Source organism: Xiphophorus couchianus, chromosome 13 (genome assembly GCF_001444195.1).
Source record: "Xiphophorus couchianus chromosome 13, X_couchianus-1.0, whole genome shotgun sequence".
NCBI lineage: Eukaryota > Metazoa > Chordata > Actinopteri > Cyprinodontiformes > Poeciliidae > Xiphophorus > Xiphophorus couchianus.
This window is the reverse complement of record NC_040240.1, coordinates 8,288,868-8,315,273: the sequence shown is the minus strand read 5'-3', so window position 1 is coordinate 8,315,273 and position 26,406 is coordinate 8,288,868. Positions and strand designations below refer to the sequence as shown.

At 37.8% G+C, this 26,406-nt stretch overlaps 1 protein-coding gene across 1 annotated transcript; it reads right to left on the bottom strand.

Moving 5' to 3' along the window:
• Positions 1–426: 426 nt before the first annotated feature.
• Positions 427–26,183, bottom strand: hibadha (3-hydroxyisobutyrate dehydrogenase a). The gene is made up of 8 exons (XM_028035727.1): positions 26,065–26,183; positions 23,714–23,874; positions 23,480–23,589; positions 23,273–23,394; positions 7,458–7,591; positions 7,101–7,177; positions 2,480–2,636; positions 427–1,716 (listed from the first exon to the last, which is right to left on the bottom strand). The coding sequence occupies exons 1-8, from the start codon at positions 26,123–26,125 to the stop codon at positions 1,558–1,560; spliced, it is 981 nt and encodes a 326-aa protein (XP_027891528.1). The 5' UTR covers positions 26,126–26,183; the 3' UTR covers positions 427–1,557.
• Positions 26,184–26,406: the final 223 nt, after the last annotated feature.

The window sequence follows — 26,406 nt, the reverse complement described above, 5'->3', positions numbered from 1 at the left end:
GAACACTATGTTTGAAAATTGCCAAACAGTCATATTTAGCAATTTAGAATACATGTTGGGTATTAAAAAAGGCTCAGATTTCAGAATTAAAACTGTTTCATTTTGTTTGGTGTGATATAATATTCTAATCATAGATTCTTTAGCTATAAGCTTTAGGAATGTAGAAAATAAACACTTTAAATAAATGCTCCCAGTTGTGATTTTAACAGTTTGTTTTGGTCTTTGTTGTTCTCCTCTTTGTATTTATGAAAATGGTTCAAAAGTAAAATATCTGATTATCATTCATTCCCAAAAGACAATATTTTTTATGTCAAAGTGTGACAATAATTTCGAACCTCCAAAGTAAGTCTTATGATAATGATATGTGACACATTTAATAGAAGTCACAAAATACTTCAAATATACAAAACATATGCTACAATAAAATCAAATACACAAAATATCTTTATTTTTCTGCTGCAGTGTGACTGAGATTTTGTTTCACAGATTTAAGACATACTGTAGAAACTAGAATGACATTTTTTCTAAAAAAAAAAGAAAAAAAAGAAAGTAACAGTCTATACTTCAATGCTGCACAACATTATGAAATATAAATTATGTACAAATTCTCACAGGATGAAGAAACCATTCCTCACGGACAATTTATACAGTTGAATTGGACAAAATGGGATAGGCAGGGTGAAGATACAGTGGGCTTAAGAAAGTGCTAGGCAGTGAAACAATGTTTAAAATTTTGACATCATTGGTCACAAAATAATACTCTGATGGCTCAATGGGCAGATGTAGACAGCGGAGTAAAGAATTAAGTTCAGAGAGATTCTGTAGCAGTATCAAAAGGGCCCTGAAATGTTGCACTGCAACAAACAAAGCACAAACAAGATTTCTCACAGCATAGTTGAAAATGAACTAAAACAACTCTAAATGTAGTGTATTCATAATTCAAAACATATATATAAATGTAGGTAGGTATTAAATTAAATTTCCTTTCATAATATGAAGAAATGTGATTGAACATCAGTAAACTTCGAGCCTCAAGTTTGGGCAACTTTGGTATAATATGGGTAATAACAGAGTCATAACCTCTGCAGTCGGTTGTAATTTCTTCAACTGCATTTGTATTAGTAGCAGTATGGTTATTTTTTTCTGTTTCTGCCCACATTATTGCAGGGTCTGGGTTAGGTCATACAGGTAACAGACATTTAGCAAAACATGCTGGAGATTCACCGCTGATTCATTTCCACTCTTTAACCATCCAGGAAATGGTACACAAATTGCATAGTTGCATGTAAATCTGCAGCTACTGTGCACTGTGTTTTAGTAAAGCTCAACCAAGATTTTGTATTTTTTTGGGGAGCAGACATTTTAAAATAAATTTTAGCATCTCTTCAGGTACAGGAGACGGAGTTGACAACAAGCGGAGAGGTGTCAAGACACAGCATTTTGGCCTCATTTTAGTCTCTCCTGAGAATACTAGGATAAGGGACACTCGGGTGCGTGGTTCTGAGGTCTGAGTAACGGTCCATCATAGCTGTGTTGTCAGCTATGCTCCACCTCCATTCACTGTGCTTCCTCCTCGCGCAGAAACTGGAAGACGGATGAAAAGTCCTTGTTGGCGTAGCCGCGAGAGCACATGACTCTGTAGATCTGGTGGGCAAGGGAACCCAGAGGGATGGGTGTCCTTGTGTTGGTGGCAGTGTTCTGGGCTAAGCCAAGATCCTGTACATTTGAAAAGTAAAACACAGAGTCAGAAAGATTACTGATGATGGCTGTAAATGAGATACAAGATTTACAAAATTATAAGAAGTGCCACAATAAAACAATATCAGAATTGCCATTACTTAATTACTAGCCATCCAGGAAGTCTCCTCTGACAATTTAGGACGAATCATCACGAGTAAAAGATTTATAAAATCTTTGTATCATTCTCATAACAGTTGGGTGGAGAAAAATATTAATGTAAGAAATTACCCAAGGGAAGTTTGTAGTGTCAATTAAAGTGGCACCAACAGGTGTCTTTGAGGAACTCCCAAAACTATCTTTGGGTCCTAAAGAATAAAATTCTTCCATTTCAGCAGAAAAAGGACCTTGGAGATAAATACAAAGTAGACCACTGAAGGAAAACATAAAATATTAAGGTAGTTTACTATGTAAAAAAAGAAATGAGATAAAATGTGGAGTAGTGATGTGGATTGGAGACCTATAGTGAGTAAAACGCCTGCTGCCATGACAAGCCTGTTCAGCAACACTTTAGTTCAAGCTAAACTCAACAAGTCCAGTTCAACAAAAATGTTCAACTTTTTCAAAGCTGCTCAAACTTTTAATTTCCAACTTTTTCTTTTTTAAAACAATAAATCAATTTATTCTTAAAGGCTCAAAAAAGTCCAAAAAGACAGATGATACAGATCTAGAAATAATAATTTGATGCAACTGTAAGAAAGAATCGGGAAACAAAATCTCGCACAATAAAGACAGGAAATACCTTGGCCATCAGAGTAGTCCCAAAACCACCTTGGTAGTTGTTGGCTGAGGGGACACCCTCCATTACTCCAGGGACGGGGTTGTATGTGTCACTGGACCAGCAGCGACCCGATGACATGTTAAGGATCTTTGCAAGCAGCTTGGGGTCCAAACCCAATCTAAAACAGGATGGACCAAACAGCAGTCATTGTCCTCTTTAAATTCCTTGACTCATAAATTCATTTAAAAAGGAATAGTTCAGAAAAGATAAAACATTTTTCATAACATATATTATCACATATTTCTTTTAAAGCTTTTACCAACTTGGCATGAGTTAAAATAGAAAAGCTAAAACAGAAAATTGGAGTAATGATTATTTGGAGTAGACGAGCTTCAGCCAAAGGGATCATTTTCAAGGCTGTGAGAAGCAAAGCGAGTACAAATTTGTCTTCTGGTGATTCCAGTGACCTCAGTTGAACCTTAAGCCAGGCACTAACCATTCCTCAGTGTTAATAGCTGAAGCCTTTGCAATGCTGGTTAATGCAGTATTGATGTCCACCAATGGAACTATCCTTCATCAACCTTTTCTTTTCCAAGAAAGAGGAAGAGAAGTGGTAAAGCAGCACAGGGGAGTTGTAAACCTTGCTGTCATATCTCAAGGCAAACCGTTAGCTCTGCTGCCCAAAATGCTGCAATAGACTTCTTGGATGCATGAGGGCAAATCTCTGGGCTATGATAATGAGCGGCAAAAAGCTACCAAGAAAAAGAAAAGAGGCCAAACCTAGGAAAAGAAAGCACAGAAAAATTAAGTGCCAACCATTACAGCAGCAAGGGTGTAACCGTAGCGCCCGTTTCGGGCATTCAGTGTGCCAGTGGAGTGCAGCTTTTGCAAATTACTGATTTAAAAGCCACTGTAAAGTTGGCCACATCAAGTCCTAGCTGTTTTAGTTTATTGTTACTTACAGGCCTGTAACTCCATTCTGCTCTCAATATGACGATTAAACCATCATAGGTCCTTAAAGCCAGCAGCCCTCCCTCCCTTTTTCCACCTGGCTTTCATTCTGCCATTACAACCACAGTTTTATTATCTGTCTAGTAACTAATTAAGAAAAGGGATTGGAGTTAGTCTCTCTGTCTCTCTATTCCCCCTTCATTGCTTATGTTTTCTCCCAGACACTCTAATTTTTATTTTTATTAACCACTACTTTTGGAAATGTGGCATCAGTGACTGTGATGTAAAAAGCAATCTCACTCAGCCTTTTTACTACACGCCTTAACGGATGCCTCGCCGTTTCTGCTTGTCCTCTGCTCTTCCTTCCCCCCTCTCCATCCAAGTTGACACCTTCCCGTCTATGGACTCTTGGGGACATATGTTTGACATCCAAGTCTCCCCCCTCTGTTCAGCTTTCCACTTATATAGTCACACACACACCCCAGCAAACAGGCAGCCCCTCCCTGCGTTCTGGGTCAGCAGCTGAAAAGGTTACTGGCTGAGCTACAATAAAGCGGGTCCGAGCGCACGGATCGTTTGTTACGGCGACCAGAGAAGCTGACGGGGAGCTGTTGTCCTCTGTTAACGATAAATCAATGATGTTCCCCTCTTGTTCCCTTCACACACATACACACCCCCGTACACGCACACACTCAGCTGTGGTTATTAGCTGACGCTGTGGTGTTGCTCTTCGCCTGTGGTAATTTGCGTGGAGAAGAGGACATGTCACGCTTTAACAAGATCGACATGGATAAACAGACGCGAACGTGTTGCCTTGTAATGTTGCTGCAGATTAAAAAAAGGAGATGGAGCTACAGATGGAAATAAGAGGGGAGGGTGTTTATGGGTTTCTGAGGAGCTGGGAGCGCTGGCAGGTGGAGTTCATTTGCAGCAGTGATATTAAGTGTCTGTTTCATCATGATTAGCTTCTCGTCCTCGTTCGGTGCCACATGAGAGGAAGCCCGGCCCGCTCCCCATTTATTATTTCATTAAAGAGCTAACGAGCACCAACACACAGACAAACGTTTACTATCCCACTTATAGAGACAATAAGCGTGTTTATTGCTGATGTTTAATCTTTATCGCAACATATGCTCACCATCTTTCAGTAGCTCGTTGGAGAAGAGTGTGAGATGTATTTGTACTTGTGTTCTCGCAAATAGAGACGTTTATGAGCTTTGGTTTCTTTTAGATACAAATGAGGCTTTTGCATCAAACACTTTGTGGATGTATGTCTCTATGCTAAAATGACACTGTCGCTCAATTAGATTAACATTTATAGCTTCTTTAAGTATCGTGAAAAAGTATTCGCATCCTGTCAAGATCGAACTGTACAGGGTGCTTTGTTTATTTTAATGATATTTTATAAGATAGACATCACAATGTAGGTAAAAATTGCAGTCTGTTAGAAAAATGAAATGAATGAAATTACTTTACTGTGAGTAAATCAAATATGAATGGAGTGATAAGCCAGATGTGGTAAAAATAGAAATAAAAGAAGAAATACATTCAAAACAACATGGTTGCCTTATTGGTTTGGGAATGTGTGTGTTCATAATTGTCATGCGCTGCCACTCCGTGGACTATGTGCACATTATGCTCTGCTGGAGACAGCCAGAGCTTCCATTTGATTTTGACAAATTAACTCTATGAAAAGAACTGTGTGTGTGTGTGAGTGTGTTTCATGTGCATTTTTTAGCATGAGTAAATAAGAAGACACACACAAATGCCTATTAGGAAATGGCTGCTCTATCAGGCCCGAGTTCAGCATGATAAAATGTTATTGCCATTGTCCTATAAATTAGATGTGAGCGCTCCTTCTGCCTCATGTTGGACTGAATCTGTTGTGTGCCTGAACACACATGCGCCTACGAGAGCTTCTTAACTGCATAATAGGCAGGGCTGCAATGCAGCTTGGGAGATTTACATATAGTGAGTTCTCTCTAAATGATGACAGACTTTGTGAAGTTCTCTAATAAAAGCCCTGGAGAAGGTAGAGTAAGAAGAGAGAGAAACAGAGGAATAGATGGCCACATAATGGTTGTATGCTTAAACTATCAAGACCGCATATGAGTCACTCGTTCATAGAAATGAAAATAATTCATTTTGTGATGGGATGGAGCAGAAAGAAATCCTTTTTTTATTTACAGTAACACTAATGACATACACTGAGAGAACTTGTACTACTAGAAAACGTGTTTTGGATATAAATCAGAATCTGTGTGAGAGTGCATGTTTCCAAGACAGTGAGGCAATGTGTAAATCTGTGTTGTTCGCTTAACGCTTCCATATTTCAGAAGCCTCGAGAAGGGATTTATGTGAGGCTGCTCATGCCAATTTTCTTCCTCTGTCTCAGCGCAGATAAATCAGGCGCACTAACACAGCTGCACTGTGCAAAGAGCAATTCATTTACACTCACACGTGCACGCATGGATGCGCACACACACACTCACATTCTTACAATTAAAAACAAACACATAAAAGGGTAATAGTAGTAACAGTAACACATAAAAGGGATATATATACAGTATATATATATATATATATATATATATATATATATATATATAAATAGGTGATATGGACTTAAATTTTTATCATGTTATTTCATGGTACTGCTATTTTAATAATAAAAATGATAAAGATTATTTATTTCTTCTTTTTTTTGTTAACTGTATGGGCATGAATGCGTAGCATAACATTCGTAGCGCCACAAACACAAATGCTGCTCTTGAAAAACATTCCCATTTGAAATTAGTGTCTTCAGGATGCCAGATGTGTGATTTAAATCACTACGCTGCACACTAATTGCATTTAATCATATTTTCGAACTTGCGGATATTCATTGAAGTTCTCGTGAAACAAACAGTGGAGAAAATTGTAAAAATAAAATTTCCAATAACACTCTCAGTATGGCTTTTGTTGAACATCATTAATTGCAATTAATCGAGATGATGAATCAAAATTCTTATAAGAAATGTTTCAAAATAAATGATTTGAGATCTATCTATCTATCTATCCTCAGAGTCAAGTGGAAAAAAGCCTTTCATTTTGAAGACTTCATATCCCATCATCCTTCGGCACCTGGTCTAGGAGACACCATCAGGATGAGGTATGAGTACTAATGGGATTTCTAGGTGCCGCTCAGTGGCGAGGGTGTTGCAGGATTCAAGCAAACGCTCCATCAGCAGATGTAAATCAGACTGCGGCTCCACCCCCTCATCCGTCTTGCTCTAACAGAGGCGGGCTGCTTGGACTTGGGGAGTGGTTGACCTCTTTGCACTTCCATAAACTACACTAACACACAGACACATTTCCAAACCTGTATCAAAGTAAATTGTATTTACACTAAATGTACATGAAATGTTTATTAGGGTAATTATTTTTGATTATTTGCTCATAATCCAGGATTTAGCTGAGGAAGGCCATCTGCATCTACCAATTGGTTTTTCTATGTACCTACTAGGCATGCTAACATAATGATCCAAGCTGTGGTATTTTTATTACAGGTTATTATATTGCGAAACACTCATAACGACCAAAGCCAAGTCCTCACAAATGTGCCCATCTGCTTTCATCTGCACAAGCCTTTCTCTGTAAAGTGAGAGTCAGGTAACACTGAATGTAGCAGCTCAGCAATCGCTTCAAGTACCTGATGCCTAGGTTCATGGTCTCTGCAGTCCCAATCATCCCGATGGATAGCAGCATATTGTTGCAGAGCTTTGCTGCCTGCAGGGTTAAGAAAGACAAGGAACTCCTGATGCATGCATAAGGCTTGCACAACTTAAAGCACAAAAACCCTGTTTATTGAAAACATGATGATAAATGTGAAAATATTTTAAAGTAAATTGTACATGCAGACTAGCAGTTTAGTCGGAAGGAAACTATTTTTAAGCTCAGACACATTCACATGTGGAAAATGAACAACTCCTCTATCCACAAATACCCACATTGTCAGCTTCCAATACAAGTCATGTCTTCAACTCAGTTTATGAGCAGTTGTCTTTACCTGTCCTGTGCCAACTTGTCCACAGTAGATGACATTAGCGCCCATGCAGGTGAATAATTCCTGTGCAGCCTTGAATTCTTCCTCCAGTCCACCAACCATGAAGGTCAGTTTAGCCATGCTGGCAGCGCCAACACCTAATCAAAGACACCACACACTTAGTTCGGTGGAGGTAAACAATCTCAAAATAATGCCAACAGTGGGCATGATGATTCAAGACAATCAAGCCAAACACACATCATGTAGATTATTTCACACAGAGTTTATATACCAATCTAAATTCCGTACTTCAACTTGGACTGGGCTAAATAGGTATATTATGGATGAAGTGCAAAATGTTACATTTCTGAAAATAGTTTTCCATTTCAAATTTTCTGATTCTAAGTTAGTTTTCAAAACATTAGCAGAGGTGTTCCAGCCTTAAAAACAATGCTTATTTTTGGTTAACTGTTTTTATTTATTGTGAGACAAAAACAACAGTAAACCTAAACTTTATCAGCTCAAGCACAGCAGCTAGGTATGTTTAAAATAAAAATAATTACTTACTAATGGAAGACCTAACTTAACCAGATAACATATTTTGCATACTAACATTTTGCATGCAAATTTATTAACTTGTGTAGAATAAAATACATTAAAAATTTTTACAAAATTATTGAGAACAGAAAATACTTAAATCTAAATTCACACTTTGACACCACATAGAAACTTGGCTCGAAAAACTCAATATGATTTTTGTTTTTTTGTGAATTAAGATCTGGGCAGGAAGCAAATTTAAATCCTCATTTAAAGAAAATGAAATGGTAATGCTTTATTTAATGCCACCTTTGTACTTTTCTGGATGCCCATGTGACACTCGTGATGAGACAGACGTGTTAAGTAGCGGCGCACCAGAGGGACTGAGCTATCTTTTAAAGGCGACTGTTGCCATCATCCATTGCACAGCCCTCGTGGGAACCCTCGCCTTTTGTCTCGTCACCCCTCCTCTCTCACATTCACTCACACCATTCACAGCACGTACACACAAACAGCTGGGCCTGAGGGCACCCCTCGTTCCTGGGTGTATCAGTGACAGGCGTGAGGGGTAATTAACTTTACACTTTATCATGTTCAATTAGGCGTCCTTCCCCATGCCTGATGGCTTAAGGAGCATGTCACGCTGTACGAGGCAATCCCACCCCACGCTTCCCTGAATGGGGTCCTTAATACAGGAAAAAAAATAAATAATTTTCACAGGTTTATTGTTGAAACTGTAGACTGTAAGTAACGCTGTGGTGGAAGAGTTTATCCCAAAAATAGTATTAAAACAAACACATGCAAACAGAAACCATACAGAAGCCTTGAGTAAAAAAAACTAATAAAGGTTCCATGAAAACTTTTCACATGGATTATAAAGAACTTGTTCCCTAATTTTGTCTTCCCAAATTTTGGATGAAACCTTTTTTTTTTTACTCCTTCCATGTGGTTTACAGGCGCACTGCTTGGATAACAGATGTTTTAATCAATATCTACACCCTGTGCACAACTCTTATGCTTATTAAGCCTTATTTTTGAGGATTACTTATATGTGCTGATTGTTAATCTGGAAATGTTGATAAAACTCAAATGTTTAAGTAAAAGTTAAGATTTGATTTTCTCAGGAGAAAAAAAAAAAAAAATATATATATATATATATATAACTATTGGGCAACTATTAATATGCTGAAATATTATGCAACTAAATGAAAAATATAAAGTTTGTATCTGTTAATTTGAGAATCATTAACAACTCAAAACATCCCCCTAAAAACATCCATCCATCCCTCTTATCCCAAGAGGGATTGTGAGGGGTGCTGGTGCCCATCTCCAGTGGTACCCCCCACACCCTAAAAAAAAGGAAAAGAGTTGTACTTGGATACATGTGATGGACCATTGCCCTGCATAAAAATCATAAACTTTTAAAAGATCTAGATTTCTTACTGAAGAAAGTGGCTAAAAACCAGTAGAAGGTTTGAGAGTTGATTTTGAGCTCATGTCCAGTTTGAAAAGGTCCAATCAGCTTATCTTAAATAATACCAGCCCATATCAGAACTTCACCTCCGCCTTCCTGGTGTCTGACTCGGAGGTCATATTCTCCCTCCTCACATAAATATGTATCACCTGTTGTGCTTAAAACAATTAAGCATTTAAGTTTTTACAGCTCCAAAATATGCCTAAAAGTGATAATATGGTCAAAATACTCACTTGAAAACATTTCTGATAACAGATTGCATAGAAAGGAACTGCAAATTAGTATTTGAAAGCGGTTCTTAAAAAAAACAGGCCATTTGACTAGCAGAGTACAGCAACGGGTGGGGGGAGGGCAGTGCTTAACTACTCTGTGCTTTATGTCACTTTGGTTGACATCTCATTAAACTTCAAAACACAAAGAAAACGTATAATGGAAACCAGCAAAGTTTCCATCTTGAAACTTTGCTAAAACATTGGCATACCTTGATATTGTTATCTTGTCTATTCCTATCCATAGCCATGACCAATTTACATTTTATTTCTTTGATTAACGTTTTCTAAAATCTGTTTAGTTTGTTTCACACAGAGCAAAAATGATGCGGAGAGAAGATTGAGTCCAAATTTCTCTTTAGGGTGTCATGAAGCGCTAATGAAAGGCCTCCAAGTACTGAAAACCTAATAATGTGAGTGTTAATAATTAAAAAGGAATTACAGTACTCGAACAAAACAATGGTTTTTAGTGCAGAGGAAACAAAGGAGGGGATTTATTACACATATTTTGACTGCCATCAACAAACATCATACACCCCTCCCCCAATCCACCTCTTTAATTAGTTGTGATGTTCTCAAGTGTATGACGATGCCACTGTTAGTATCTGCATATTTGTCAGTGATGAGCCGTCAACAGGTCATTAGGGCCATATAATGAAACTCAAAGCCGATGCTGCAGCAGCTGCCTATAGGCCAAAGCTAACATGTGCTTAGCATAAGGTCATCACAGAACCCAATAATACAAACATACGGCCCACACAGATAATAGATTTTTTTTCCCCATCCTTTACTGTTGTATGATAATATGTATTACATTTGTAACCAGTCTACAAAGTCCAGCTGAACTTAATACTTGCCCTTTAAGCTAACTTCATTGGTTTCACAAGACCAAGTTTGTGGTCTGATTACTGGAATAAAGAAACTAAATATTTTCTTTATTCCAGTGGTTCCCAAAGATTTTCTTCTGGACCCCCTATGGGTTACAATAAAATCCCCCCCAAAAAAGAAAGAAAAAAAATCAACTGGGCACACACATCGTTCAACCAGACATAAACCTATAAACATATTTTGTTTTCAAACTCCACTGAAGTTTATTTCACACTTCAGGTTGCAACAAAACAAACTACAAACCATCTTTACAGTGAAACACTTTTGTGTAACTGTTTTTTTTACCGTTTCCCGCACCTCCCCTGCAATGGCACAGCTAAATCAAATGTGCTGCTGCTCTTTTTATAAACACCAGAGCAGAACAGATCAGAGTTCAGAACAGTTTTTGAGAATTTTACTTCTGCCTATGTTATAAACCATTCATTATTTTCTATACATTTCACAATTGTACATTCCTGCCATATACTATCCCAACAAAATACATTGATGTTTGCGATAGGAACGTGTCAAAATGAGTTGGAGTACTTTTCCAAGGCACTGCATTTCTATTTTGTTTCCGAGTCATTATTCTGCGCGGTGAGCCTCACAAATGCAAATACATATACAAAAACACACACCCACACAGAGCTGTGTGACAACTGTGCAGGTTCATTAGTGCAGATCACTGTTTGCAGATGACTAAAGAGGAGATTATTGATAACACAGTCAACGCGCTGATCAATATATCTCACTAAGGAGAGTAAAGCAGAGAGTAAGACAGTAAGGAAGGAGAACGATCTTTCTCTTTCTACCTCCCAGCATCCCTCCCTCAAATTAACTAATCACCCATAATAAGCTCTTATGATCTGTAGTGGATTTCTATAAGGAGTGACACTGGGATGATGGAAGATCCTTGTAGGTGGAAGAATAAGACATCATTAGCATAAAAGTATGTGTGTGTGTGTGTGTGTCTGCATTTTTAAGCGTATGAGAGCTTGCTCATTGTGCACGGACTCAAACGCATTAGAGACGTGAGATGTTCAGGTATTGTCTATGTGCTGTGTGTGCTTCCACTGTACATTCATGAGGGGTCCCGTTCTCGGGCCCGTCCTGTCAGAGACGGATTAAAGAGGAATCCTAATGAGGCTTCCTGAGTGCCGGGTCTGCTGGCTCATCCATCCCAGCAGGAGTGACAGTCCTGGATCGTTAGCACTGCACAATTGCACAACGCCCCCTAGGGGGAGGAGATGAGGACTGGTGGTGTGTGTGTGTGTGTGTGTGGGCGGGTGCGTGTGTGTGTCCATGTATAAGAGAGAGAGTGTTTGAGTAGAAGAGATGTGGAGAAACTGGAGAGAAGAATAAAATACTAAGAAATAGTAAGAAAGCAAGTTGTGTGCATGATGATAGCTGAAAGACATTTCCAAATGGTATATAAAAATGACTCTTTTCCCCAAATTTAATTTACATTAAATCAAATTATTTTAGGTCAATTAGGATTAACACAATCTTTTCATGCCAGAATAAAATATAAGAGGATCTTTAATAAAAAAAAATATATATATATCCATACATACGCACATTTGTGCAAGTATTTTAGGCAACAGATGAAACACAATAAATAACAATAAATAAAAAAAATAAATAAAAAATGTGCCATGATATCAGGAAGAGAACTAAATGATAATTTGTTTGGCCATAATCAGTGCCTTTATTTGGAGAATAAGAAGGATGACTGCAAGCCTGACAACACAATGCCATCTATGAAGTATCGAGGTTGCAGCGTCACATTGTGTGGGTGTTTTGCTGTAGCAGGACTTGCACTTTTCAAAGGAACATTATGCTGAAATGATTAAGCAACATATCAAAAATAAAAATCATAGACACAAGTGGATCTTTAAAATGGCTAATGAAACAAATTAGTTACTAGTGGCTTAATGACAAAAGAGTAAACATTTTCAAACAAACATCACAGAGTCCAGATCTCATTCGCATAGAAAACTAGTGGCAAGAGTTAAGAAGGTGTGTATGAGTGACGTGGCTTAAAAATCTGATTTGGTTACACCGGTCCTGTCAGGAGGAATGGGCCAAAATTTCCACAAATTATTGTTGGAAGCTTGGAGAAGGATAGCAAAGTCTTCCTCAAATAATTCAGTTCAATAGAAATGCTACAAAATGCAAACCTCTGATTTTAAAAAATAATTTATTAAATAAATCTCTTATTAAGGAATTTTGAGGAAAAAAAAGATCCTATATTCCCAAGTGACCTAAACCAAAAAAGGTTTAGCCTGAGTTAACATCAATGAAAACAAACTGTATATTTCATACAATAGATGTAAACATCTGGCTAGCAAAATATAATTATGCTACAATTAAGAAAGTTCAAGCAGAGACGTATAAAATAAAATCTTGGGGGAGAAAAATCTCTTGGGAAAGCAACCTCTCTATATTTGGTCACTTTTTCCACTTAACCCTTTTGCAGTGGGAAATGTTTAGTTGACTATTTAATGGGGTTTGATCACTGAAAAAAAAGCCATCTAACTCCAATATTTTCAAGCCACAAAAAAAGATTGCTGCTCTACCAATAAAGACCCACTGTAAAATTTCCTTTAGGAGAATTAAGTGGAAAAAATGGAAGTGGCAATAAAATGTTCTTATGTGTCAAGGATTGTGTGTGGCCCATACAAGATAGCTTGAAGCTCTGAAGTCCCTTATTAAGGGAAATCAAGTTAACAGTCCCAAAGTTAAACTCTAATAGGACAGATGTTTAACAGCAGGCTTCAATGACAGCATTATGAGATTCAAACTGGTTGTGTGAAAGCAACAGAACATCACAGAAACAACTCTGGTTTGGTCTGATTGTAATGAATGCCAGGTTCATTAGCACTTCTTTGATTATTCGCAAATGAATCAACCAAAGCAATTCATGCCAGCTGCATGACCTTTTAAAATTCTGCTCTCTCTGAAGTGGTGCATGTACAAAGAAAGTATATGTGTGTGCATGTGCAACATGAACAGGTGCATTTTCCACAGTTGGTAGCCAATAAGACGTCATCTGGAGCTTCTGAGGCTGTCTCTCAGAGTTATAAGGAGCATGTAAAACCAGTAGCCACTTTTTATTGGTGGCAGGTTTAAATTAAAGTAGATTTGTTGGATACAAGGCGGCACAAACTACACTATACACTGAGAAGGATGCCACATGATATAGCGTTCAAGAACTCTCTTTGTTGGAGCACCTGTTAAAAACCATGATAAAATCTTTCAAATTAATTAATCTATTATTGCAGTTGCATGTCACACTGAAAATGAGAAAAACTAAAACTTTTTAACTTGAAAGAATTTATTCAAGTTAAAAAAAAAATCGTGATGTATCAGTTTTTACAAAATTCTCTGAGCGACACCTATTGGAACCCTAAATGATTCCCAAAAAGCAAATCGAGCAGAGCTGTTATAGAGAAACTGTACTTTTATTAGTTGATCAGGACTTCCTGTTTATCAAAGGTATGAGTACAATGTGACCCAGAGGTACTTTTTCCTCTAAAAAGGGAGAAACAAGAAAACATATCATTCAAGTAAGGGACATTTGTCTTGATGTTTTGATTCCAAAAAAAACCTGCTGTTCTCCTAAACTTGCACAAGTCCGTAATTAAAACAATAGTTAAAAAAACGTTTAAATGGAACAGTGATAAACAAGACGGGAAGTGAACCCACGTTTGTGAAGTGACCATACATTGTTATGGTCCATGGAAGTAAAAAAGAAACAAAACAAAAAAACAGGATTTTTCTAAATCTTATTGTTGGTGACTCCAAAATGCAAAATACTCATTTCTTCACATCTCCATAACAACCATAAGATCTGCCTACCAGTTGCTTAGCTAGTATTCCATTTTCCTAATATTACAAATTTGCATAGTTAATACAGTTCTAACTGAACTATAATTACAACTCAGGGCTTTTGTCAGATAACCATAAGACAGAGTCATTTACTAAAGAATAGTAAAATATGGTGGAGGATTTGTAATCCTGTGGGCCCAATTCTCTTCCTAAAATTGGGGACTTTATTAGAGTTTATGACATCACCAACTCAACCAAAACTAAAACACAATAGAAACATGTGAACTGAAAAAAAGGGTGAATTCTTTTCAGAAATGCAGTTCTTGGTTGAATGAAAATCATTTTATTGGACCTGGAATCTAAATAATTTTGGCTTTAACCATATTTAAATATATAGTCCAGTTTATACTCTGTTGTTTGCTGCTACATTTGTTTAACCACATACATATACAAGAATGCCTGCTTGCTGAAACATTCTCATATTTACACAGAAAGGGGCCTTGGCATTTTTCTATGATGTACTCTATGTTTGAGCGAATGGAGCTTGAATGCTTGTTTGAGCTGGTAGGATGGTAGGATGTTTGACGACCAACACTGCAGCCTCATGTGGTCCGCCATTATAATTACACCGAAGCGCAGATTTTTTTTTCTCAAACAATTTAAAATCCCAAATAGGCCCTGTAAAACACACAGCGGATATCGAATAAATATGTGGATCGAGGTTGCGCTGTAACCAAAAATTACTTGTGCACACACAAGCATCCCTGCAAAAAAAAAAAGAAAAAAAAAAATCTGCACTTTCAACTGTTTTTCTGCCAACTTTACTAATGCTTCTCTGTTGCGTTAAAAACAAGCTCTTTATCGACTGCACTTAACGAGCACTGAGCCATGAGAACCGACTTCAGCACACAAATACTCCATGAGAACCTTTGAGCGACTGGCCCACAGAGGAAAGTTTGGGTTTGGGGACAGGGAGGAGGAAAGGGTAAGTAGGAAAGGAGGAAAAGGTTTAGGAGAAATTAGAGCTTTTGGATTAAAGCTCTTGCTACAACCATGTTTGCAGGCCCCATGTATCGACTACTGGGTCGGCTCTCATGATCATCATTATTATTATCATTATCATCTTCAGTAACTGCTCTACTCCATAGGGGAGCGGTTGGTCAATGCCAAGTGACAGGTACTGGAGAGAGCGGGAGAAAGCTGCAATCAATCCTTTCCCTGGCCCAATGAGACTCATCTAGGATAAAGCAAGTTAATAATGATCCCAATTAGGCTGTTAGCAGGAGAGGACACACACAAACACATATACGCTCCTACTTTTACACACGCACATCATGATTGGTCCTCTTTTCTTGATGAGTGACATAAAGTCTGAGGTTAATGCTATACTTGACAGTCAGTGAATGTTTAACTCATATGCCAGCTGACTTCTGGTTTATACACACACACACACTGAGGGTGACAAAGGGGCAAAGTTATAGGGCCCCCCAGCTGCTGTGGGTCTAACTCCATCTGGAGCATAGGCAAGAACCCCCACATTACTGCCCAGTTATCATTCCCATCCCTGGTCACTTTACCGCCCTACACCCTCCTCTCTTCCACAATCCATTCACTCCAACCTCTCTGTCAGAACCTGTCACTAGCGGGCTTGTTATGCTAATCTCGTCTTTGAACAACTGACGCTCACACAAACTGGTTGGCCAGGACAGACTGCAACTCTACCACCCCTTGCCTGTCTAAAATAATTACTTAAGGCTAAGTATAATCCAAATAAACAGCAGGCATGCATCCAGGTTCATCTTTGTAAACAATTAGATTATCACCATAGATTAGGAAGGTTTAAGAGCAGTTATAATTGTGGTAAGTATCAAAAAGATTCATACTGGGATAAAGAGAAAGTGAAGTTCTTATAATGTAAAAGACATATGTTGGATTCTGGCTGGTATCACTGTAAAAGTCATAACTTTGAGTCCGAGTTGAAATAGATTCAACTCTATTTCGTTGTTTTGTCTAAGTGAACAAAACAATGAAACTGAGTGATAAGGCAAGTGTATTTAAAAAAAAAACAAAAAAAAAACCTCTTGAAATCAAATGTTACGGTTCCAACATACTTTCTGGGAAAATTCCACATTTAGAATTTACTCAGGAAACGTAAGGAACAAGATGTCCTTAAAACAAGGACATGATATTATACAATAAAAGTAATTGTTAGTTACTTATATTTTTCTTATGAGCTTTGAAATGCGTCACAGTTTTCATAGAGTATTAAAAGAGTGTAAAAGTTAATTATTGGCTTCGAAAATGGTGGGACAAATGACTGCTGATTTAATTTAGCTTTGAGATCAAGGAAAAAGTTACTTCATTTAGTCTGATACATATTAATGATTTATATTTACTGGAATTGATCAAATTGATATAGTCTAAATATATCAATATATCAGTCATTCCGTGACTGATGTCTTTTCAGATGACACTTCAAGTCTGTGGGATTGGATACAGGAACAGTCTAAGGAGAATATTGGAGGCATTGACTGGCAAACCAACTGGTGCCAGTCTCAGCCTGAACAAGCTCTTACAGGCTTTAGGATGACGTTCAGACTGTCAGCAAATGACATATTGGAAAATCTGGGTTGTCTTGATGTGGTACAGATATGATTAGAGTGGTGTTTGGACTCAACCTAAAGAGGGAGTTTGCTAAAGATTGGGAGACCTCACAAACAACCTTTTTGCTTTCATTTGATATCTTACTTTCCTAGTGCTGGGAAAAAACGTAATGAAAAGGGTTTTTAAGGCTTTTTTAAAGTCTTCGAGCGTTAGCGGTGCGGCAGCCCACCATGGGCACAGACACAAACACAGGCATTTTGGGTAATTACCGCTAACGACCCTGCCACTTGTTAGACAGAGCGTTTTTTTTGTTTTTTTTTTGCCAATGCTGTGCCAACACCCTGAGCTTGTGACATCAGAGCTCGTTTTGTTGTGGGCAGCTTTGCATGCGGACAGTTTTAATGAGACCAGACAGTAGCAGACGTGTGTCCACACAAACATTAGCAAGCCAAAAACAAAGTTAATCTCAAGGTCCCAATCTGAGAGTGGATGGTACTGTTGCAGTGTTGTAGAATGATGTTTTTATGAAGATAACCTCACTGGAAGGATGGAAACTGTTTAATTCACGTAAAAAATATTAAGCGTTGTGTAGATATCTGTTCAGCACTCAATACTGAATTATGGAGAAACTATCTCAGGACTTTATGTCCAACCTTAAATGCCCAATTGGAAATAAGCCTAGACTCTGACTGGACCGTTCTAACACATGGATACGTTTTGATTTCAACCACCCCATATCAGCTGTAGATATGCATAGTGTAGCTCGCCTCCAGAAAGGTACAATCTCAAGTGTTTTGCAGGTTTTCTTTGGAATGCGCTCCATCCATCTTTCCAATATACTATAACCAGCATGCTTCACCAAATGGACAGGGTTATTCACTTTTTTCCACATCTTTACATGTCCTACATGGCTTGTGGTAAACCTGCAAACAGGACATTTTTCTGCACCTTTTCCATAGAGGCCAGATTTGTGGAGTGCAAGACAGCATGTCATTGACAAATTCTCACTCCTCAGCTTTAGATCTGTACAGCTCCTCCAGAGTTACCACAGGTCTTTTGTCTGCTTCTCTGAATAATTCTCTACATAGCCTTCCTGTTTAGGTGAGCTTGCAAGGTTTCCAATTGTACAATGCCCTTTCAGTGTTTTAAATTATGGATTGCACAGTGGTGTGTGAGATGTTTAAAGCTTGTGATATTGTTTTATAACATATTCCATTGTTTTCATGATGCTGAACTGATTAAACTAAAGGCAGTTGAGCGGAGCTACACACTACACCTTGGATTAAGATACTTTCTTTTATTCTACTCTGCAGTTACATTGTGTTGGTCTACTAAATAAAATGAAGCTTGTGTTTGCAACAGGACAAGACGTGAAAAGGTGCATGCGGGCATGAATACTCTGGCAAGGCATTGTAGATAAATAGATGGCTGTGCACGAGTCTGGGCCATGAGGATGCAGCTGGCTCTTGTGTATCTGAAGCCAAGTCGCTGGTCACTGTGGACAAATGGAAAACCAGCATCATGAGAAAAAGAAGAAAGTGAGTTTCTTTGATTACCCTCATTTTAAAAAAAAGGGGTTATGACTCTGCAATTTAGATCCCACAGTTGAGAGCCAAACCCCTAGTGACGCACAAAACCTACAAAACAGACTTCAGCATAAAATATGCCACCTCACAGAAGACAAAGAGGAATTTATTTCATATCAAAATAAATTCTAAAATAAAAATAAAAAAACACAGAAACCACAAGACTACAGGGTGTGACTTAGACAACTGAAGAGCATAGAAACATAATCCTGTTTCACTTTTTTTCTCTTGGAGGACTAAACCAGCTGTGATTGGACAACACACTCTTGAAGGAAGATTCAATCAAACTTTAACTAATAACAGTATGTTGATCCGTTAACAATGCATCAAAAAAAATCTTCCAAAAGCCAACAGTATTTCAGCTTATAAACTGTTGATCATCCTTTTTTTTTCTTTTAGTTTCCAAACTAAATGCCTACACATCACTTTAAGAGGTATTCATACCTGTTTTGACGTTTCCTCTTTCACAGAGAATGCAGGTCAACTATTTACACCCAAGTGATTTGACTCCATTGGATTTCATTTAGACATGTTAGATAAAAAAGGGCCTGAATAAAAATGTAATTTGGACTTTACAGACTTTTATTCACAAAGAAAAAAAGCATGCTTTTCTTTTATCTCCACAAACAATTTTTAGGTCCATCACATAAGATGTCAATAAAATATTTTGAGTTTTGTGATTGTCACATGTGAAAATGGAAAATAGTTATAGAGATAGGGATACTTTAGCACAGTGCTGTAAGTAGACACCAGTCAAACTGATCTGACAGTGCCCTGTTTGGGTAGGGTGCCATCTCCTGGTTGTAGTAAAGCATGTAACAACATATTCCATCCAGAAATAAGAAGCACAATAAAAAGGGAGGGGGCAGGTATGGAGAGGGATTCATCTCTGGGAAATTTTCCACAGTGTTCATCCACGGAAAAATACTTTAATAACAGGCCTGAGTCATCTTATTGATGTCACACCATCATATCTCTTTAGAGAGGGCTGAATGAATAAATTCTTTTCTGTAACAAAATATCCACGCAGTAAATCTGTACCCACCTCTGCTTTCAACAAGATGTATATGGAAAAAATAAGAAATAAAATCACATATCCCAAAAGCAAATCTGAATACTTTCTTAAGTATTTTAAGCACTACAACACTGCTACAGGCTAAGCATGAGCATGCTAACTAAGAGTGTCTGCAGTGCTGGCTGCAGAAACCAGAGAAGGCAGGTAAATCATTGGTCATCTCAGGCTAGTAAAAGAGGTTTAGTTAGGAGACTCGGGAGGAGGAACCTTCACAGAGAGCTGCACACACAAACTGTGGACTGGCTGTAGTATGTAAACAGTGCATGTGTAATGGGGAGAGTAACAGGCTTAAGGCTCTGATCTCTCTAACTGCAGTCGGTGTGTTCTCCAGACGCCAGCTGGTAAACAGACCAAAAAGGGGCTAGGTTTGTGTTTATGCGAATAGAGACATGCACTGTGCACGAGTTAAAAAGTGAGGGATAGACAATAAGAATAAATCATCAGTGCTACTAGTTTTGAAAGAGTTCCAGGGAGCAGAAACCTGTGTGTGAAAAAGAGAAAGAATAGGAGAAGAGGGTGGATGGACAGCTTAACTGCGATGTATCCCCTTCATGTCTTATCTCCCTCCTCTCGTCTCCTGCTCTCCATGTGAGAGCAGTTTCTCTCTACTTTATGACTCTTTATCTGACATGAAAGGCACTAACATGGGATAGCCGCCATTACGGCTCCATCAACATGAAAAAGTCCTGACACAAGATCCTCCACAGCGGCTGTGCCCATTAAGGACGACTGGTGATTCTGTGCTCTGTCAAGGAGCCATCACGAGTAGACAGCGCCAACATAATGAGGACTTAAAACCTTAACCTTGCCTTTAAGACCCCTGGTCAAAAGAGCAATAAAATCCTCATGAGGGCACATTGGCTGGCCTGCTTCGTAATTACAACCCATGTCCAAGCACTAAGCCAGAAGGTAATATAGTTTAGATATACAAAAAGAGTATAGGGGAGTTCAGATCCAAGGCAGAGGGGTCATATACTTAACTTTTCACACAACCTGCTACTTACCAAAATAGCTGTCAATTTTTGTATATATCACACTGTCACAAATCGCTGCCTTTATGGTTTTAAAGCTCAATATCTGACCATCTTGATGAAACTCAAACAATACAAAAATATATGAGCTTTTAAAAAAGATCCCAATATCGCTTAATGCTGTCACTGATATTTAATTCAACATTACAACAGTTATGCTGCTTTCTAAAATAAGGGAAGTCAAAATTTCAACCCAGAGACATTAATGCAATGCATTTAACGGGTGAGAATCATTATGTTTTAGAGCCTGAGTACATATAAATATTGAAAAAATGAAACACAATCAGCCTTTTCATTGCTCTCCTGAATAAAAGGGCTTTTGGTTCCATGCTCCTCTAACATTGGAAGGCACTACCATTTATGGATGATGTGTTGGTGCTTAATGGCCATGCAGAAAAGGACTGGGAGAGCACTCTTACTTGCCTGAGATTCCTGCTGCAAATAAAATCTGGAGGAACTTAGTAAAAATTAAGAAGACTGATTTGTCCTCACTCATAAAAAAAAGTGTGTCTTTTCGAAGCACGTTTTGGCCCCTGGATTATTCAACAAATAGAATCTTTGCTTGAACAACCTAAAATTGAAAGATGAGAGTCAAAGCACATAGTCAGTACAACGCATAACTTGCGCAGTGAATCAGCAGCCACACCAGTAAAGCGACCATTGATGTTGATTTTGGGAATACATGAAGTTCCTCAATTAAGAAAAGGCATTGATTTTCATTTGTTTTGACTTTTTGTCTGACTCGTATGGGTCCAAAACTTCTGACGAAATGTCCCAATCACATTTTTAATGTGCATCAATAAATGCTCTGTCCAAAAGGTTCCATCAGCATGTCTATTAGCAATTACACATACTCTTTTCTTGTGTCTGAGCTAAGTGAATGATAGACTGTGTTAGAACATTTTAAATTCCTTTCCAATCCAAGTATGCGAAACATAGGATTTGCTGAATAAAATATTTTTTACAATTACCAAGACAAAAAAATGACTGTGTGAAAAAATTATATATTGTCATGATAACAATAACTAAAAGAATATGTTTGCAACACAAAAAAACTGACAACTGTGATTGTTAATTTTCCGGTTTGAGTATTTGTTTTCTTTTACACGAGGGCATCAATGCATAAATAAAAAAAATAAATAAATAATGAGTGCAATTGCTGAATCCTGTTTATGGGTACAACTATCATGCTTAATGTAACTGATGTACTGGTGAATCATTATTGCAATAAATATAATCATAAATGTTTAAGGCCACTTAGCCCATCCCAACTGTGGCTGAAGTTTGAAAAGATTTTAAGGACCAGCAAACAGGTTTGACTGCTTTATTACTGTCGTGCTGTTAAACCCTCACAAGTCAAACAATTACCTCTTATGTATAAAAAAGCCAAACAGTCATGTGATTTCATTCACTTTTAATATATTTTACACCATAACTTTATGGTTCTCTAAAATCAAGTATTATGATTGAAGTATTATGTTTTTTGGAGGAAAGGGGTGCTGATGCCTGTCCTCATCAGAGTCACAATGCTGGTCATACCCGGAGAACAAAAATGACAACCTTAATGTTGGCAAACTTTTTGTTTCTTCTTGAATGACAAATTTATCACAAGGAGTCATGCACCACTGCTGTGGCTAACAGGCAGAGTGTGTTCACCACAGAGAACTTTTAAATCCCTGGGTGGGGTAGTGGTCTAGGTCTCCAATTGGGTGCACTCAGACAACAGTTCGAATGAATCATAGCCGTATGAACTCACTTTCAAGCTAAATATTTTTGCTCTAACATCCATTTTATAGGTGGGCAGTTGTGTTGTGCATTTATGCCCACTTTTGTTGTGGTGCACAATATCACTCGTTTGCAAGCCAAACAGGAAGTAGACAAAATGACAATCAAAAGGTTGTTAAAATCATCACCATCATTGAAGCTATTTAAAGAAAAGTATGTACAGAAAACATTTGGTGTTGAACATAAGGGTTTTTTTTGGTTTCCATTTTTTCCAACATATTTGCACCTCTGTTGGGTTTAAAACAAGCATCTGAAAGAAGCATAAAGCTACTTCATATGACACAAGACAAAATGTAGTCATTTAATCTTCCACCTACATTCAAAACTCATCACTTGAAACTATTGTACAAAGAAAAACAACTCCTAGACTTAATCTTCTTTAAGTCTTTCCTCTTTTACTGAAACAAAAGTCAAATTATTGACAATTTGCAAATCTTTTAGGCAATCAGGATAGAGGCTCCTGACCAGGGAGAATTGGGAGCATATATTTTATCAGGGTATTTTCAAGATTTAAATTTGACAAAGAAGACGAAAATAAGGATTTTTGGTTTTAGATGTTGATCACTGGTTCAGATATCTCTCCCAAAGTAGCTGTAATTTCACCAAAAGACAAGAGACTGAATACAAATACCACACTTATAAATTTGTTGAAAAAAATAACTATCCCTCTCCTTTCAACATTAGAATTACATGTCAAAATACATTGAAATTTGATGATGAAATGTGACTTTTACGGATCACAACAATGTATTTAATTAGGCGCTATAAGCAAACGCTTACCTCCTGACACTGGAGCATCCATGAAGACGGCGCCCATCTTCTCTGCCGCTACAGCCATTTCTTTAGCAACAGCCGGATCAATTGTTGAAGAGTCGACCAGCAGCGTTCCCTTCTTCACCTTCCTGAGCAAAGTTAGTCAGATCACACTTGCATTACAGGTACAGCTTTTTTATTATAATTATCATAATCAAGCAAGAATCTGCCTACTTCAAGATGCCGTTAGAGCCCGTGTAGACTTCTATGACATTTGGACTAGATGGCAGCATTGTGATGATGCGGTCTGCTTTCTCTGCCACGTATGCAGGAGAGTCCACCACCTAAATGTCAGATTCATTATCATCATGAGGGCAAAATGAATACGGTTTGAAGTAAATGAGTTGTGCTGGCTTTCAAAGAATATGTTGCTGCATGGACATTTAATAGTTACTTACAACATCTTACCTGGGCACCCAAGTCCTGCAGCTCTTTGCAACATTCTGGGAAGACATCAGTGGCGATTACAGGATAACCATTTTTTATTAAGTTCTTGGCCATGGGACTTCCCATATTTCCCAGACCAATAAAGCCCACTGGTGTCTTTGAGGCCATGGATCTTGTTGATCCTAATAAAAAAGAAAAATTAACAATGAAGTTAAGTGTAATGATGACTACATTGGTCTCCAATGTCTAGAGGGATTTCTCTGATTAGCAAATAATTACAGAATAAGTACCACACAGAAGCTGAGGGTTTTCCCTCCCAGCTATATATTTAACAAGAAATGTGTTCATTTTGCAGCAAGTCTTTGTCCTTTCATTTTCATCAGGCCTTTAGTAGTTCTGCCCAGATTAGCTCACAATATAGTCCAGTGAGACAAAATCCAACAGACAAGACTGGAAACCGGAGGTGAATCAGCCAGACAACAAAAAGGATTAGACCTGGATAAAGATACCCAAACAATGAGCTTAAAGTAAATTCAGCCAGCTTTACAACATGCTGAGTAAATACCGTCACGCTATAGTTTCAAAGCATTTCCAAACTAATGTATGTCCATCAAAATTTGCCAAGAGATTTTGTTGTCAAGTTTTACTTGAAGTTTTAAACTTTGAGTGTTGCTTCAGTAACAGACTAACTCTAGGGAAATTTACTAAGGTCATGTTGTCAACAAAAATAGCTTAATAAGGTTTTCAACCTAGTCGGTATGTTGTTTAAGCACATTGTGGACAACAAAAATAACTCCAAGTATGCATTGCATCACACTTAAATTTCTCCTGATTTTTTTTGTCTTGTCTGATTGATGCAGTGCTGTATGACACTGAGCTCCATGTGACAATGTCTTTAAGTTGTCATAGTAACATTTTGCGATTTGCTTGATAGATTGCAAGACATTCATTATTTTTAAATCACCCCAAGAGATATTCAAAATAATGTTGTGAATCACACAGTTGCAATCTTGCAACTATGCAAGGGGCCAGTTACCAGGATTAGTCTATGAAGTCTTACAAAATTAGTTCCAAAACAGCTAATATACGATCAAAACATTACATTGGTTTAGAATCCTTTCCTTGAGATTCAGAAAAAAAATTAGGTCTAATAACCAAAATCATCTCAAGCTATATAAAGCTGAGTAAAAGCAGCAGTTTCCAAAACCTGTTGCTGTTGCTGCCGACCAAGAGGTTGACCACACTTTTCCTTTCCTTGCCAGAAAAACAAATTTGTGTGTCTTGAAATATTTCTGGTTGTGAAAAACACATAAGTCATGGTGTGAAAAGTCCCACATCTCTCTTGTTTTGACAATACCATTTTTAAACTGCAGTTGGCAAGTGATGAGCAAGCGTGACTGCAGCACCCTGCTGCAGACTCTACCCAAACACACAGACAAACCAACGGACCAGCTAATATTAGCATGTTCCCCTCACAATTTCACTCTATGAACAGAAAAACAACCAAACAGGAACTATTTACTATGCAGTAAGCATTTGAAACATGGTACTTAATTTAGTGACTGTTTATTATTCTATATTTTAGCTTAAGCATACATATGAAAATCAAATGATAAAATACTTTAGTTAAGAATATTTTTATCTACACTTTGTTTATTCATATAGTAAATACTGTGATATTTTTATTTTAGGAAATACCCTGCAATAAATTATTCCAGCTATAATTTCAGATTTGGTTTAAAATAAACATACATTACTCTTAAAACGCCATCTTATGAAGCCTGTTGGGATATTAGTACAATACTGAAATATTACAGACAGGGATTTTTTGCTTTATATACAGTATTTGCACCTTGTCAAAACTCCCAAAAAGAGTATTCTTACTTTTACAAGTGTGACATCTTAAATGTAAAAGTTTTTGGTCTTTTTTTTTTGCTTTTTACAATATAAAAAACAAACAGTTTTGTTTTTTTTTATCTGTGATTAGTGATGAGTACTCGATGCTATAATTAGAGTTAGGATTTCAAGCACTCAAACGCTCAGCAAAGATTCTTGCACACAGTCAGTAAAACTTAAGCATTTGTGACATTTAAAACCTAATAAAGCTCAGCCTTAGAGAGTTTTAAAACAACTTCCCATCAGCAGGTATGGACCCTGCATCTCTGTGCGCACACCTGGTATTCAAATACATAATGGACTGAGGGACATTGTGTCCGAGCTGCAACATTATCGAGGACTCCAACTCTTTATACTTTCTTCTAAGGGCTAAAGCTAGCTAACAAATTGAAGTAAGGGGCATTCCATTTGTATTTATCACTGAAGAATATTCCCGTGAAGGGGAAATTACGTCACAACGCAAACGAATACGTTACCGAAGACATGCTTGTTCCACCTGAAGCATATACTCCGGGAGCCTCTAAACAACGCAGCCATGCTTCTCTCCCCCTCGACCTCGGTATTTGGTGACAGCTGTCAAGCCAGGAAAGCCACAGTAAACTGTTATGATTCAGTGTCTTTTTGGACCAATAGCAGCGCCGGATCAGTTGGCCGGACCAATGGGAGAAAAGCGAAGGCGGGACATCCTGTGATTTTGCTTGAAAGTGCCCTTTGGTGTATACTTTTGCTACTTTATCCAGAATTAATTACAGTTTTGAAAAATCGCTGGTCATGCATATAGGATTATAGATGTACACAAGTGTTTAGCTGTGTTTTTA